At 50.1% G+C, this 16,684-nt stretch overlaps 2 protein-coding genes across 4 annotated transcripts in view; one reads left to right on the forward strand and one right to left on the reverse strand.

Annotated features, from left to right (window-relative positions):
• The window catches only part of Slc25a51 (solute carrier family 25 member 51), a 10,828-nt gene extending 7,855 nt beyond the window's left edge, over positions 1 to 2,973 (reverse strand). For 2 of the 3 annotated variants that reach the window (XM_021160358.2, XM_021160357.2), the window contains exon 1: positions 2,709 to 2,973. The gene's annotated coding sequence lies outside the window, so the exon portion shown is untranslated. Of the gene's footprint in view, positions 1 to 2,289; positions 2,377 to 2,708 lie in introns of those variants that run through there. The other variant, XM_029476693.1, reaches the window with a different exon arrangement.
• On the forward strand, positions 2,214 to 3,644 carry LOC110292785 (serine/arginine repetitive matrix protein 1-like). The gene has a single exon (XM_021160360.2). It carries the CDS (start codon positions 2,318 to 2,320, stop codon positions 2,852 to 2,854), a length of 537 nt encoding a protein of 178 aa, XP_021016019.1. The 5' UTR covers positions 2,214 to 2,317; the 3' UTR covers positions 2,855 to 3,644.
• The last annotated feature ends 13,040 nt before the right edge of the window (positions 3,645 to 16,684 follow it).

The following is a 16,684-nucleotide window of genomic DNA, read 5'->3' on the forward strand; positions in this document are numbered from 1 at the left end:
CACTTTGTAGACCAGGCTGGCCTCGAACTCAGAAATCCGCCTGCCTCTGCCTCCCAAGTGCTGGGATTAAAGGCGTGCGCCACCACGCCCGGCGAAGATTAATGTTTACCAACTTACATTAAATAAGATTTTAAAAACTAAAACCTTGGCAGAAATGCCTGATACTATGTAACATCTTGTTCTTTTTTTTTTTTTTTTTTTTTTTTTTTTTTTACTGTCATAGTTAATGTTAAAATCAACAAAAATCCCCAGTATGGCTGCCCAGGTCTTCTAACTCAGCACTGAGGCAGAAGGATCTCTTGAGTTTAAGAACATCCTCCTGGTCTACATATTGAGTTCTAGGACAGCCAGGACTACATAGAAAGACCTGCTCTACCTCCCTTTCCCTACCCCAAAACCTCACAAAAAAATGTACACAATCACACACTAGTCCAACTATTTCCAAATTCAAAGACTATTCAGCTCTCCACAGAGATCACCTATTCTCAGGGTCTCATCATCTAGCTATGGCTGGCCTGGATGGCAGAGGATGGGCTGCACACCCAGCTAAAGTCAGCATCTAACAGCCACTTACAGCTGTGGTTCTGAACAAACTCAAGTCACTGGGGCCCTTTCGCAAGCACCCTGCTCAGCAAGACTGCTTCCCTGCTTGTGTCCAATCCCCAACGCTACAAACAAAGGCCACCCTTGCTTTTCCCTTCTACCCAACTAGTTCTTCTGCTCCTTAACATTTTGCAAATTAAAGTTGCTCCATCCAATCTGTTACGGCTGAAATAATGGGCCTTGTTGGTCAGCAAACAGAAAATAGCCCAGGTAGTCAGTTATTTACAGACCCCTCTACAAACTACCATAAGAAATTTTAGAAATATTTTTGACCACTTACATTATTAGGTATTAAGGGTCTTATACAGAAAAAAAAACCAAAAGTACCTTTTTTGAGACAGGGTTTCTCTGTGTAGCCCTGGCTACTCTCCTGGAACTTGATGTGTAGACCAGGCTGGCCTTGAACTCAAGAGACCCACCTGCCTCTGCCCCCTAGAGTGCTGGGACTAAAGGTGTGCACCACTATGCTTAGCTAAAATGTAATGTTTTGCAAACCTCCCAGATGTCAAACTTAAAGCATTCCGGTCAGCTGCACCCTTGCCCACCAGGGTGGTGTGACTAGCGTCTTTCTCTTTTTTTTTTTGTTATGAGCTTAGCCTTTAACAGCTGAGCCATCTCTGCAGCCTGTAACAAGTTTCTTAATGCAGCAACAAGAAGGAAAGACAGTGTGCAGTGTTCTGATAAGAGTTTAGAAGGCTCATCAATTAAGGAGCTTACTGCCAATCAGCTCAATCGAGAGGTGGAAGAAAAATTCTGAAAAGTTGTCCTCTGACCTCCACTCAAACACCTTGGCACATTAGAGCCCCCCAACACCCCCCCCCCAAAATATATATATATCAACTTTAAAACATGGCATGTTTTATAACTACACTCAGATCACTAACTCTGATAAACTGGTTCCTATTTAAATACCTTCAAATGATAATCTTTTGCAACTTACTATACAATGTATTTACCACGACCGCTCTAGTTTGCTGTAAGGCACCGAACCTAACACAAGGGAGCAAAATCCACCTTGATCCAATAAGGGTCAAACTTCTGTGATGTAAGCAACAGTGTAAATTCTAAATACTCAATGTAACTTTCAGCCCACAGGGATATGCAAAAGCCAGATATGACCTTAGTACAAAGGTCTTTGACCAAAAACAGGGCAAAGGGTGACTGTAATTCTTAAAAGACGTGAATTCCCACTAGTCAGCAGGTCTGAGTCAGCATACAAAACCAGGGTCAGGCAGGGTTCAAGTGCTAGTTACAGCAGGATTTTACCACTGCAAATGCAAAGCAACAGCTGTGACAAAAAAACCCACTATCTTAGCTTCCTTCTGACAAAGGAGACTAGAGTCAATTCTTGTCAGAAGTGTCATGTCGCCCTAAGAAACGCTAAGGGTGACGACTCTGGTTTCTCATGTGCCCTGGACCCGAGTCTTCAAATCTTTTCAAAGCAAAGGCGCCGGAGGTCCATTTTGGTAGATAACTCCACACACAATTCATTCTTCTGCTCAATAGACTACAGGTGAAAACTGACAACTAGAAGGTGGGCACTAGGACCAGCTGGGCAGCCTGTAGGGGCCAAGACTAAAGGTTAAGCTAAAAGTCGTAAACATGGCCGAGGCGCTGCCATCCTCTACCTAAGCTAGCTACAACAATCCACACACAGAAGGGAACAATTGACGCCCCTCCACCCACCCGCCCGCCTTAGACTCGTTCCTGCGCGATGAAACATGGTGCCTCGAAACGGGCATTCTCCAGGCTTCCATCTGCCCACTCGGGGAGGACGGAGAGTCTCTGGGCGGAATGGCCAGCACCACGGGATACCACGGGCCGCCGCGATCCCGCGGGGCGCAGACAAAGGGGACCACGGGCCACCGCGATTCCCCGGGGCCTGCAGCTCCCGAGCTGTGGGCGCCTCCCTGCCGGAGCGCGCCGCAGCACCACAGGGCCCTCGGCCGGAGCCGGGCCGCAGCCACCGGGGCCCGGACGCGTGGAGAGCGCAGGACCTGGAGCTCGGCAGCCCGCGCCCCTGCTTCAAGCCTCCCTTCTCTCTGGCCCGAAGCTAGGGCAGCACACCGGCCTCCGCTCCCCACCGCACCCCACCCAGGACTCACCCACGGCCCGGGGCGCACGCCCGCAGGACGGCTGGCGAGCGAGCCCGCGCCCGCGCAGGCGCAGACAGGTCCGACACAGGCAGGGGCGGGGCGGGGCGTCGTCGAACCACGTGACCAGGGCCCCGCCTCGCTCAGGGTCTGGGTAGCGCTATAGCTGCCTTGTACTGTGTCCGGTCCGGTACTGACTCTTGTCTCACCTTTTGCCAGGCTGTGGGGGTGCCGCTAGTTCCCCCCCGCCCCCGACTTAAGCTGAGGTTATACGGTGGCCTCGTTGTTCCACAAAACAGCAAGCGCGTCATTTAGCGTGTAGTCTGTTGAGATCCAGGGCTGTAGATAGCGCGTGCGTGAAGGCGCGAAAGCTTCTGAGGAGGCGATCTCAAAGCTTGGTGGAGAGCTCTTTGTCACCGCACTTCACAGGACACCTGAGTTGTACATGAGGTCATACAGCTAGCTTCTTTTTCCTTAGATGCACACACAGTTTGTGGAGTCTTGGAAGGAGCACTCTGCTGTGAGTTAGGAGAGCCAGGTCAGAATTATAGCCGTGACACCCCTTGAGTGACTTTTGGCAAGTTATTCGTCTCTTCCGTGAGTGGGTGCCTCCGTGTTGTGACATTCGAACAATGGTTCTGATTTGCAGAACCACGGGCGACAAATGTCAGTGGACAGAAGGGACAAAGTCAGCCTTCGTGGGCAGGCTCTTCAGCAGACTCCTGAATGTGCGACGAGCATGCCTCTTAGGACTGGGATTATCTCACCGTTACAGATCGTCCCAGGTGGGTGACACAGCCTGCTTGTGTTTACAGGTTTCTGAAGCTGTCGGAAACCACGCCTCCTAGGCCACGCCTTCTAGCGTCAGCAAATGGGCGTGTCAATCTTGGTATTTCAAAGCATCCTTCAAGGAAGTTTGCATAGAGATCCATTCAATCTAGTTCCTAAGAGGAAACAAATTTACAAAACATTTCTTTTTAAAAAAAATAGATTTATCCTACTGTTAGCACATGTGTATAAGTACCCAGAGAGGACAGAATAGGGCTTCAGATTCCTTGATCCTGGAATTACTAAAGGCTGTGAACTGTCCCATGTGGGTGCCAGACTCAAGTGCAGTGTATGTTCTTTTCTTTTTCTTTCTTTCTTTTTTTTTTTTTTCCAGAACTGAGGACCGAACCCAGGGCCTTGTGCTTGCTACGCAAGCGCTCTACCACTGAGCTAAGTCCCCAACCCCCTTTTTTTATTTGTTTGTTTGGTTGGTTTGGTTTTTTTTTGAGACAGTTTCTCTGTATAGTCCTGGCTGTCCCGGAACTTACTCTGTAGACCAGGCTGGCCTCGAACTCAGAAATCCATCTGCCTCTGCCTCCCGAATGCTGGGATTAAAGGTGTGCGCCACCACCTGCCGGCACAGTGTATGTTCTTAACAACTGAGTGACCAAGCAACCTCTCCAGCACCCAACCCTCAAGTCTTAAAATAAGTTCCTGATTTTGGGTTGGGCCACACTGATAGTGTCCTCTGCCACACGTACAATCATGGCCCCTTGAGGAGGTAGGTGCCAGCTGTGCAGCAGGTACCTCCAAGGGAGTTCAGAGTCTGATGGACCCAAAGCCTACAGAAGCAGAAATATGAGAGGTTTTCCCCCTTGAGAAGGTGTGGGGACAAAAAAAGGGGGCCCGGGGGAAGTGGGAAAAGGGAAAAAAGGCCCACACCCCGCCAGCGTTTCCCTATCCTATGACCATCGGGGTTCAGACCTCAGCTCGACTGGAGACCAGCCTGTCTGTGCAGAGCCCAGTGCCCCACAATAAGGAACCAGGGACAGATTCTTGGGGTAAGAGGTGTTTGAACTGGGCCTCAGGGTGATCTGATGGAATATGGGCCAGAAAAGGAAGTCACCTCAGCAGTGGGAGGGAATAAGACAGTAAATGCCAGATAGTGGGCCTGCTAGTGCAAACCTCCCCTGTCATAAGCACAAGGGACAGGTTTTTGGATCATGGAATAATAATAAGGCCACATTATGGTTTAGAACAGCCAGGCAACAATTGGGGAAAGGGCATTTACCTCAAAATTATGTTTGCCTTGGCTTCTGTGAATTTCTATTCAAATGTATTATTCAAAAAGCAAAGACACCAGGCAGGTATCCAGTGTGTTCACAAGCATAAATAATTAATTTCAGATTAGAATGGAAAGGTTATTCTCCTATGGGGGGGGGGCGTAAAGGGAAAGATTGGAATTAAACATACAGTTAGGGATGTAACCGACGCAGAAGAGTGCCCCTCCCTCCTCACCAGAACACTCATGCCTGGATGGAGCCAGTGTGGTCCTGTCATGCTGCAGGCCACAGTGCAGGCCTCTAGCTTCTTCTCAGAAGGTTCAAGGGACTTTACTCACTGTTCTCGCAGATCTGTAAAGATGAAAGCCACCTGGTTTTAAATCTAGACTTCATCATCAGGATAGCTTTCCATACCCAGCCCCACTCATTACCCGTCTATCTTTTGTTGGTATCCTAAAACTGTCCTGCCTCCACAGGGGCCCCGGACAGCGCCCTCTAACCCAGGTGTGTTTGTGTCATTGCTCAGCTTTGGGACCTTCCCAGACAACCCATTTCTTAACTTGGCATACAGGACAGTCCAAGGTTGGGCTATAAACCTTGGTTCTATAAACCTTGTCCTTGTCACCATCAAAGTTTTACCCAACATGGTAGTCTGGCAAGGTCCTATTGCCTCTTCCACCTAAGGCTTTCCCTGGTCACCTTGGGCAAAAGTGACTCCTCTTGCTGCCTCGTCCCAGACACAGAGAGGTCAGAATGTTACGGTTGCCCAAAAAAGGTGTCTCTGTCCCACAAACAAATTACAAGAACAGAACGTTCTGACTCATTCTTGGCTCTTCAGCTTAAAAGTTTGGCTCCAAAGGAAGCATAGATGTTTGCCAATAAGTGGAGGTGGCGGCACACTCCCTTAGCACTTCGGAGGCAGAGGCAGGCAGACCTCTGTAAGTAAGTTCACGTTCCAGGACTCTGCCAGGGCTATACAGAAAAACCCTGTCTCAAAAAGAAGGAGGAGGAAGAGGAGGAAGAAGAAGAGGAAGAGGAGGAGGAGGAAGAAAAGGATTGACAAAATAAAGCAGAATAAAATGCTGTTAGCAAGCAGAGGTTTAAGCAGGGCTTCTAGGAGCTGAGGCTAACTTGGTGGTGCAGGCTTTCTCAGCACACTTAGGACTGTGTCTCTGGGTCTTTGGGAGAAGTACATGGGAACGCTGCTCTCTCATCATTTTAAGGACTCCTTACCTGCCCCACCCCACCGCCATGCCTTTTAGGAATCTGCCATGTGCCCACCCTAGGGCCAACTTAATAGTCAGTCCAACTTAACAGCGAGCTTTATGCAAACTGCTGCGACTGAGTAGCTCTGCTCAGATAAAGTCACCTCTGGTCACTACTTGGGGGCCACTGACCTTCCTCTGTTCTGCTCATATTTCCCAGGTGACTATAATCTTTTGGGCCTAACTCTGCCACTCCCCTTCAGACCCCTAGGCTCTGTCCCTAGCCTTGATTCCCTCCCTGACCTGGGAAACACACACATTTTGTCCCCTCTGCCCAGAAGAAAATGTCCTGTCGCTTCTTCACCCCTCAGTTCCAACAGCACCCCCACCCCCACCCCCACTCCTATCCCTGCTGTCCCTGACCTGACCTCACTGCCTCAGGCTGCAGTGTCCTCTGCACTGGCAGCCCTTCCCTGGAAACCACACATCGCAGATTCCAGTCTGTCTGTCCAAATGCTGAGTATGTCAGCTCTGAGACCTGGTCCTTTTTTTGGTTCCTTTTCAACTTTTTATTTTCTCTTGAGAAGCCGGAGCTGGAGCCCAGGGCCTTGCACAAGCCAGGCAAGTGTTTTCCTCTCTGAGGCTGCATGCAGGGTCCCTTGGTGCGCCTTTCCAAGCCTGTATCTGTAAACAGGAGTCAAGGTTAACTTCTCAGCAGAGAGACTGTCTGTTCTGTCTGTTCATTCATTTATTCCATGGGGATGAGAGCCCAGCAAATCAATGATGTTTTCCCCCAAACTGTGTGCACATTTGACATCTCTTAAAAAAAATAAAAAAGAAGGGGAATGTAGCCCAGTTCTAGACCATTGGCTTAGTATGTGCTTAACCCTAGGTACCATCCCCAGACACTGCAAAACGAAGCCCAACCCCCGCCCGGAGATCCAAATTTGGCTGCTTTGCAGTGGCATGGCCTTGACGTCAGTGGCGATCTCCCAGCGATTCGGCCTATGGGAGCCAGGTTGATATGTAACTGGCCCCTGGGATGGTGCTTTGCACAGTAGATGCTGCAGAGATTCCCTAGATCTAGAGGTGGGCCAGACTTGTAATCCTAGAAGTCAGGAGGCTGCGGCAGGGTGATGAGAACTCATGGCCAGCCTTCGCGACACATTAAATTCAAGGGTACCAGACACACACCAATGTATTGTCCCAGTCCTGAGGCAGAGTAGGTCAGAATTTCTGAGGGAAAACACGGTCAGCTGGCCTAGAGATTGGACATGTGTCTCCAGTGATCTTTAGGTAATTTTGAGGAAACAACTCCAAATTGAGATCCTAACCCACCGTAATGACTGGAGGTCTCTTAGGAATCAGGGATGTACATGAATGGGCTCACAGCCCAGCAGAGAAAGAGTGCTAAGGAGGTATGAGGGGCTGCTTGAGGTGAGAAGCAGGACCAGCTGCAGTCAGGGAAGACTACCTGGAAGAGGCAGTCACAAAAGATGGCCAGGACTCCAGCAAGATGGCCTCAGGAAAAGCATAGCTTAGGAAGAAGGCCTCAAGGGAAGAGACATCAGGCTGCTCCTTCAGTGGACCTTGTTCCATCCTTCAATGGTGCTTTTCTCTCAGGCACACCTAAGCATCAAGCTTCGTCCCAGAAAGTTTGGTGACCTCTGAGTAGGGTCAGGAGACACCTCATTTGGTATCCGAGTGACACACAAACTTGTGAAATACAAACAGGTTTTTATCTAGTAAAAGGCCAGTCAGTACACAGCAAACATTTGCACAATGCTCTAGGATTTCCAAGCAGTTACACAATGACTATTCCCTCTGACGTCACATGTTTTGTGTGTTGGGAGAAATCCCTTGACCTGTGTTTATCTGGTAGAGGTGGGGTGGGGCTGTCCCACCTCCATGGCCTGGGGACCTGATCACAGAGGTACAGTTCACCAGCAGTACCCGATACCTCATACTTCCCTGGTACTAAAGGCCCAGGGTGAAGATAATTCCAAGCCAAATTGTCCTTTACCCCAGAGAATGTTACCCAAACTCTGATGCCCCAGGGAACCTTGTGGTTCCTGAGACCAACCTCAGATGTGAACGAAATCATCAAGTACATGACTCGGGGATTTGTAGCATTACAAGAGCCACTCCGGGACCTTGTGATCAGGCAAGCTGGGAAATGCTGAACTCGAGATAGCATAGGTTTCAATGAGATCAGGCGATGGGACCACAAGTTCAAAGCCAGGATCTTCTAGATATATGGTTATATATCTAGAAACCTTTGCGTTTACAGCTGGACATGTGGGGTCCTTCCTGAATGGGAGAAAGAGAGAAAGAGAGAAAGAGAGAAAGGGAGGAAGAGAGAAAGGGAGGAGGGAAGGAAGGAAGGGAGGGAGAGAGAGAGAGAGAGAGAGAGAGAGAGAGAGAGAGAGAGAGAGAGAGAGAGAAAGAAAGAAAAGGAAGCCATGACTGCTCCTAGGGTTTGAGGTTTTTATTTATTTATTTATTTATTTATTTATTTATTTATTTATTTATTTTTGGTTTTTTGAGACAGGGTTTCTCTGTGTACTTTGGCTGTCCTGGAATTCACTTTGTAGACCAGGCTGGCCTCGGACTCAGAAATCCACCTGCCTCTGCCTCCCAAGTGCTGGGATTAAAGGCATGCGCCACCACGCCCGGCTGAGGTTTTTATTATAGCTACAAAGGAGAGACAGAAACATCTGAGAAATTCAAAGCAAACATGACCAGCAGACTGAACTGGACCATGTGTGGATGAGGGGCGGGGCGGGATGGGGGTTGTAAGAGAGGAGGAGAGAGGAACCTGGAGCCAAGAGGCCAGGAGGGAGCCAGAAGACCAGGAGACCAGAAACCCAGGAACCCAAGAGAGCAAAGGACTGGTAGCCAAAATGACTGAGGTTATTGTATAGGGAAGGGCAGCTCAGGCCCTGGGCTGGAGAGCCTAGGGATGGCTGGACAGACAGGATGACTCTGTAACAGGAGTTGGGGATGCTGGGAAAGGCTGGCGATTAAGCCAGCTTTGGTATGTAATAGCCCTGTAGGTAGCATTGTCCCAGGTTTGAGACCTAACATTTCCTCAGGATTGGGGCATCTGGGGAAACTCTCCTAGAGGCAGACTCCTCCCCAACCTCCCTACCCCCCCCCCCCCCCCCGCCCGAGTTCAAGGAGCCGGCTTTCCTTCTTCCTCTTGTGGGACAGTGGGCCCTGCAGTTCCCACCAGACTACCAGGACTTCTGGACTGCGTGCAACCTTCCTCTGAGTCTCCATTGTCAGGTCCAGCGTCTGCTTTTTCTTTGTCACTGGTCTTTCTGAGACTTTTTTCTCTGCCCCGCAGAGGCCTCAAAGTGTGCAGTGTCAAGTGCACACATGGCAAGTGTGCCATATACGGGACCCTGATTCTCCATCACTGACAATCCACGCCTTCTCCTGGCCCCTGTGTGTGTGTGTGTGTGTGTGTGTGTGTAGGGGAAGATAAACACATAAGGAGCATGATGAAATCAATGAATATGATTTTAATATTCATACAATAAAGGATGCAGGGAGCTCCTATTTATATAATAGGACAATAAATAAAGCATTGAGAAATAAAATATTAACTCCTGGGAATTATTTAAATTGTAAACACAGGTGCTTACTACTTAGATAATAGCTAGGCATACGTGTGCCGTCGTGTGTGTAGAGGTCAGAGGACGGCTTAAGGAGCTGTTCCTCAACTTCCACCATGTGTATTCTGGGGACGGAACTTAGGTTGTCACGGTTGGTGGTAAGCACCCTTACCCACTGAGCCATCTTGCTGGGCCTGTTTTGTTTTGTTTTGAGATAGCAGGGACTCTCATAGGCCAGATTAACCTCGTCTATGTTGCTGAGGCTGGCAATGATGAACTCCTGATCCTACCTCTACCTATGCAGTGCTGGATTACAGGCCTGAGTCTGCGTGGTGCTGGGGATAGAATCCACCGCTTCATGCACGCTAAGCAAGTATTCTACCAACTGGACTACTTCCCCAGCCACCCTCCTTTCTTAAATCGCTGAGTCTCCAGTAGCCCAGGATGGCTAAACCCAGTATGCAGCCAAGGATGACCCTTCACCTTCCTACATTCACCTCCCAAGTGCTAGGTGTGTCCCACACCAAGTCAGCTAGGCAGAGTGGATTTAAACAACAAAGATGGGGTGTGGGAGCTGGGCGTGGTGGCGCATGCCTTTAATCCCAGCACTCGGGAGGCAGAGGCAGTCGGATTTCTGAGTTCGAGGCCACCCTGGTCTACAGAGTGAGTTCCAGGACAGCCAGGGCTATACAGAGAAACCCTGTCTTGAAAAACCAAAACCAAACAAACCAAAAAAACAAAAAAAAAAAAAAAAAAAAAAAAAGATGGGGTGTGGGGGTGCTGCTTTGAGCCTGCATCTCTACGGGGACCTAAGCTGTCCCTGCTTCTTCTTGTCAGTCATCGTTCAGGCGAGAGCATCTTTGATCTGTAAAAAGGTCCCCACACTCATAGTTTTGAAAGTCTCTGTGTCTTGTAGACATTCTAGCCATTGAGGTTACATGGCTGCCATGACCTGGCTGACGAGGACATCCTGCCTGTGTAACACTCCTGATAACCCCGTGGGATCTCTGACTGGCTCACATAGCTGCAGAGACAGAGGCAGAGTGTGAGCTAGGGGTGTTGTGTTCCCCCCGAGAATCACGGCTCTTCTCTTCCCTCCTCTGCTTCTGTACCCATGAGGGCACAGCTCTTCTGAATGTCTCCAGGTCTCCCAGCCCCGGCTCACACTGTCACTGGGCAGAGGAGCTAGTGCCAGATGGAAGTCAAATGCAAAGGCATACACGGAGCCGGGCGGCAGCCAAAGGGATGGTTCTGGTTCACCTTCCTGTACTGAGTGAGCACTGTGTGCTACCAATGCCTTAGCTGGGGACAATTAGTCACCCCCACGACCTAAGCCCAGGCCTCTCCCACTCAGCACCCACTGGAACTTTAGTTCTCTTTGTTGGGAGGAAACTGCTAAGCCTGTTGTCTCACGTTGTAAGCAAACCTGAGTTTTTAAGGAAAAGGTCTTCAGCTTCAGACGTAACTAGGAAGCTTTTGTTTAGGGGCGTTTTCAAATATTCAATGGAAAGCCAACTGATGCTTCCCAGGAGGAAAAAGGCACCTGCAGATGGGTCCACTCTCTCACCCATAATGCCCTTCTGTAGATGGGTCCACTCTCTCACCCATAATGCCCTCTGTACACTTCTCTTGGAACAACAACAACAACACAACCAACCAACCAAAACCAGAAAAACAAAACAAAACAAAAACCCAAGCAGAAAATTTCTGAATGAAGATATTTCCTCACAGGGCTGGCTATATAAAAACTTCAATATAAGTTAAATAAATTAAAACAGTGTATCACAAGCCTATGGGAAAAAAGCCCGTGCCTTCAGGGATTTAATAACAGAAAGAAAAAGAACAGGACCCTCTTAAGTGGAAAGTGAAGGGATGAAGCCTGTGGTGGTTTGTATACACTTGGCCAGGGAGTGCCACTCTTAGGAGGTATGGTCTTGTTGGAGTGGGTGTGTCACCGTGGGCATGGGCTTCAGACCCTCATCCTAGCTGCCTGGAAGTCAGTCTCCCACTAAGCAGCCTTCAGATGAAGATGTAGAAATCTCAGCCTTTCCTGCACCATGCCTGCCTGGATGCTGCCATGCTCACACCTTGATAATGGACTGAACTTCTGAACCTGTAAGCTAGCCCCAAATAAATGTTGTCCTTGTAAGAGTTGACTTGGTCATGGTGTCTGCTCACGGCAGTAAATCCTAAGACAAAGCCACAAGTGCAGAAGGGCTCCATTTTGCTTCAAGTAAAACTACTATACTTGTGCCTGGAAGACAGGGGTGCTCCTTCAGGACAGGAAACTGCGTCACTGACGGTAACTGTTGTCTTCATTACATTTTTCTGAAATACAAATTTAGTTTGTTGAGAACATTTGAGTTTTATAATCAGAAGATTGAGAACTTGGGAGAAGTGCCACACGAGGATGCTATGAGCTGAGCTGTTTCTCAGGCTGCTTGCTCTCTCCCACCAGCCCTGTTTCCCCTCAGCCCTGCTCTCCCCCATCCTGATCCTCCTCCCCCCTGATCTTCCCCCTCAGCCCTGCTCTCCCCATCTCAACCCTGCTCCCTCAGCCTTGCTCTCCGCACCTCAACCCTGCTCCCTCAGACAGACCTGTTTCCCCTCAGCCCTGCTCTCCCACTTCAGTCTTGCACTCTCCCGATCCTCCCCCTCACCCCTGCTCTCCCCCCTCAGTCCTGCTCTTCCACCATCCTCCCCCTTCCCCTGCCCTCCCCCTTACCCCTGCTGTCCCCCCTCAGTCCTGCTTTTTTCCTCAACCAGTGAATCTTCACAGCTTTGTGAGGGTACACCAAGGACTGGGAGCTGCAGGGGGAGGCAGTTTCTCAGCTCCACTCAGGAATTCCTGTACCTGGGTTGCCTGCCAACCTCCCTCCTGTAAGAGCCACTTCAGATCCTCTTCCTGTCTCTCCAGCTAGATCACCCGTCACCCACCTCTTCACCCTGGCAGCCACTCACTCATCTGTTCACCCCCCCATCTCTTCTTCCCAGGGGTTTAGTTTCACCTCCATTTTGCTTTTTCTGAGGCTTGACTGTAATGCAGACAAAAGGCACACGAGGGCACCAGAGCCATGCTGGTAATGGCCACCCGTTTAGCCTTCTATGGAAACTGTCCTCCAAAGCAGAGGAATGGGGCGGGGGTGGGGATGGCAAGCCTGAGGGGTTCCCACTCAAGAGGGAGACAGTGAGGGGAAAAAACCCAAACCAACCAACCAGCCACCACCACCACCACCACCGAAACAGCTCGCAAACTCAGATGACTCAGTCAGTCCCACCCCAGCGTCCGAGAATGGCATTGGCCAAAGCGATCCTCTAAGCTCCTGGCACAAGGATCCTAGAGGATCCACTTGCCCTGAGGCTTTGGCAAGCCTCTGCTTCTCTGGTCCTCTAGCTCCCTCCACCCACTGCTTCTGTGAGGAAGATGTGCATTTCCTCCTCAGCTGGCCCCACCCACAGATCTGCATCTGTTTTATGTTCCATGTTTGTTACACACAAACACACACACACACAATTTGTTTGTATATCTATGTATACACATACATACAACTCCCCCAGACGCTGTAACACACAAATATGTACACATACACATACAAACACAAACAGAAACTCCTCCAGATAAGAACAGTGAGGTAGTGAGGTGAAGTACTTTCCTTCCTCTTAGGACGTCTGGTTGTACATCAGTAGCACTTGGGTCTTGGCTAAGCCCAAGAACATTTTCTGTCTCCAGGTTCTTGTGCTAGGATTTGCCCTTTCCAGACCAGCATTTCCTCTGTGTGTGCATGCGTGCATGCCTGGGGCCCACCATTGTGCAGAGGGAGAATGAGTTCTAGGGAGGTCTGTTTTGGGAGGAGGCAAGATTACCCCCTTGAGTAGGAAAAGCAGGTGGGTTCTCCCCTGGGAGGTGAGGGCCCCTGTCACACTAGGGCCCTCAATGCTGCTCTGTATGTGATGGAGGGCTTTATTGCTTCAGAAAGATTCTAGGCTGCAGAATGATGCTAGCATGACCATAGTGTCAGGGCAAACGATGGGAGTGGCTCAGCAGCAGACCACTTGTCTAGCATGCTCAAAACCCTGGGTTCCATCCCAGCAATGCAGGCTCGTGCGCGCGCCTTCCAAGGAAGCCCCAAGAGACCGGGGAAACAGCACTGCAGTGCCCTGTCCATGTCTCCTGTTGATTCTGACACCTGATACCTCTACCTGGAACAGCCACACCGCTCTAAAGTCCCTTGTGAACTCTTGCTTCTTCTCCAGGGCCTACCATGCCCTGACTGTTGTAAACAGACCTGGTCACCCATGTGTTCCTGCCTCTACACCCCTGCTATGACCTGTACTGTGTCCAGTTATTTCTTGTTTATTTTTCCCACCCAGGAAACCCCCCAAGTCCAGAGGTCCACTCACCTCAATATCCACCAGAGAGCACTCAGTGGATGTCAGCTGAGTCCATGTTTTCCATTTAAGAAGCGCATAAGGGACCCAGCTGCCTCATCTAGAGGGAGCTAGGTTCCTTCTCTCCTGAAACTGTCCCTTTGAGGGATGGCATAGCTAAGCTGTGGCAGGCAGGCAGCCATCTGCAGATTCCTTCCGCCTCTGGTTGCATTTGAGAGAAAGTAAACATAAAACATAGAACACAGGGTGTTTGAACAAGGCACGTGTACATTCATTGTGTCACATAAAATGGACCTCACAATGTAGTTTATCATCCAGAGTCAAAACTCAACAGGGCACATTTCAGCCATAAGGGAGCCACTAGGGTCCCAAAGGTGGTAGCCTTGAGATTTCAACAGATTTGCTTAGGAAGTGACAGTTTGCTGGATTGTACCGAGTTACTTGAGGCCCCTCCCTTCCGGGGCATCCATGAGTCAACTCCAAAAGTCAGCCTGCTTGCCCCAGGATTTCTGATGAGCTGTCCCTAGGGCCATTGGGGGCACTTGCCCTTCTTGGACCTTTGGTCAAGTGACACCAAACATCTGAATGTCTTGGTTCTCTGAGGACTGCAGCTGGAGAGCCTGAGGGTGGAAGGGTGTCTCTGCTTTTGACGTGAGACCTTCCTGTCACCGAAGGCCACCAGCCAGAGTTGCTCAGACTCTGAAGACTTACTTGGGCCATTCCCAACTTCCTTACTACAAAGGGTTGCTCAGAGAACCTCTCCAGAATATGCTGAAAGACCAGCAAGCCAACTCCACCCCCACCCCCGCCACCCCCCACCCCGCAAAAAAGCCTTTCTTTCTGCAGAAGCCATCTTGCTCTACTGGGCTGCCAAAAGGGCTCTTTGATTCCAGTGCTCAGGGACAAGCTGCTGAAGTGGCCTGGGCATTGTGGCCAATAATGAAGCCAGCCAAAGGAAAGAAGGAAAGACAGCCCTGTGGCAGGGAGCGAGGGGCCTGTTGGTGGCTGGTGCTTGTGCTCTGGGACAAAAAACTGAGATTGTGTGTGTAGCAGCAGCTTCTTTTCCTCCGCAAAGAACTCATCCACCCTCCCCCCATTAATTGGCAGCAGATTAAAAAAAAAAAGCCAAAACAAAAACCAAACCAACACCAGTGTGAAGGTTTTGGAGATGGAAAAGCCCTTTCAATTGTTAGATGTCCAAGAAAACATGAATACATGCTGACAGAGGAAGCCGGCCACAGTGAAGAGGAAAAGGGAGGGGTTCATAAAATTAAGGGGAAAAATTCCTTTTAGCATCTCCCATCCTGTAGGCCGGCTCCTTTGTATGTCTCAGTTCTTAAGGAGAGCAAGAGGCTGGGTCTGGGGAAATTTCAGGGAGACAAAGGGAGAATTGGAGGGGGGTGGGGTGCAGGAGTCACCTAACAGAGCAAAGGCAGATGAAGAGGAACCCCCTGCCCCGCCCACAGGGTCTTTTCTGAGACTGTTCTGGTCTTGCCTCCAGGGAGGACCCTGTGGCTCAGCTCACCTCAGGAAATACCCTGGAGGCCCAACTCTGAACATGCCAATGTTCAACAGAAACTGGGACCCCAGGCCTGCCTCCCACATCCAACCAGCAGACCACCGGGGCGCAGGCCCTGGCAGTGGCTTGCTCATTTTCCTTTTCCTCCTCCGAGAGGGGACACAGGTCACTTCAGGTGATTCCCTCGCCACTTCCCGAGAAGGGCATTTTGGGAAAATGCAAACCAGGGAGAGACAGTTGCAGAGGCTTCAGTCAGCTCCAGGCGGCATGGCAGTCACTAGGGTGCTGGGGACACTGACACAGCAAAGAGGAGACAGATGCAGGAGGTGGGACATACTGGGAAGAAATCAAGGAAACGGCTTGGCTTCAAGCTGCTGAAATCGGTGGCAGCTACCCAAAGGTAGCTTTTACTTTTGTTCTGCCCCAACCTGAACGGCAGCTTTGGCAAGTCTAGACCTGCCTCAGGTCTCTGCCTCTGAACACTGGGCTTGAAGCCACTGCTGGAGATGGCCAAACTGTCATTTACTGTGCTCTGCCCACATGCACTGGGGACAATGGCCACCAACCTTCCAGTCCATTCAGACCATCTGGGTGGCTTAGACATGAATCTGGGAGAGGCGGCAGAACCTTGTTGGAACCAGTTCCCTTGTACCTTGGTCAGCCAAGGTCAGCCAAGGCTTTCCTGTTGCCCATGGATGCAAGAGTCAGATGCGACGGTCAACCTTCATCGCCTTCTAGCCTGAATTTACAATCACCTAGGAGAATTAGACCTCCAGGGTGCTTCCAGAGTGGCTCACTGGCCAGGGAAAGACCCACCAAGATTATGGCCATGAATTTCAAACAGAGTAAGGTGGGTTATATGGGAGGGTTTGAAGGGAAGAAAGATACAATTATAATCTCAAAAAGTAAGAGATGCTGCTGCTGCTCCTGCTGGTGGTGGTGCTGGTGGTGGTGGGACACTGTGGCATTACCCCATGGGCTGAGGTCCCAGGATGAATGCAGGCATCAGGTAAGCAGGACCCTTCACACATCTTTCTACAGAGGCCTAACACTCCAGCCACTGTGGACTGAACCCTCAACTGTGAGAAAATTACCTCCCCTTTAGGTGCCCATCTTGTCACAGAAAGGTGACCAACACATCAGATCTGTATGTGTTGAGTGCACAAACAGATTTTCACCCATGTGGTGACCAAGAGGCTTTTAT

Source organism: Mus caroli, chromosome 4, assembly GCF_900094665.2.
Source record: "Mus caroli chromosome 4, CAROLI_EIJ_v1.1, whole genome shotgun sequence".
In the NCBI taxonomy this organism is placed as follows: Eukaryota; Metazoa; Chordata; class Mammalia; order Rodentia; family Muridae; genus Mus; species Mus caroli.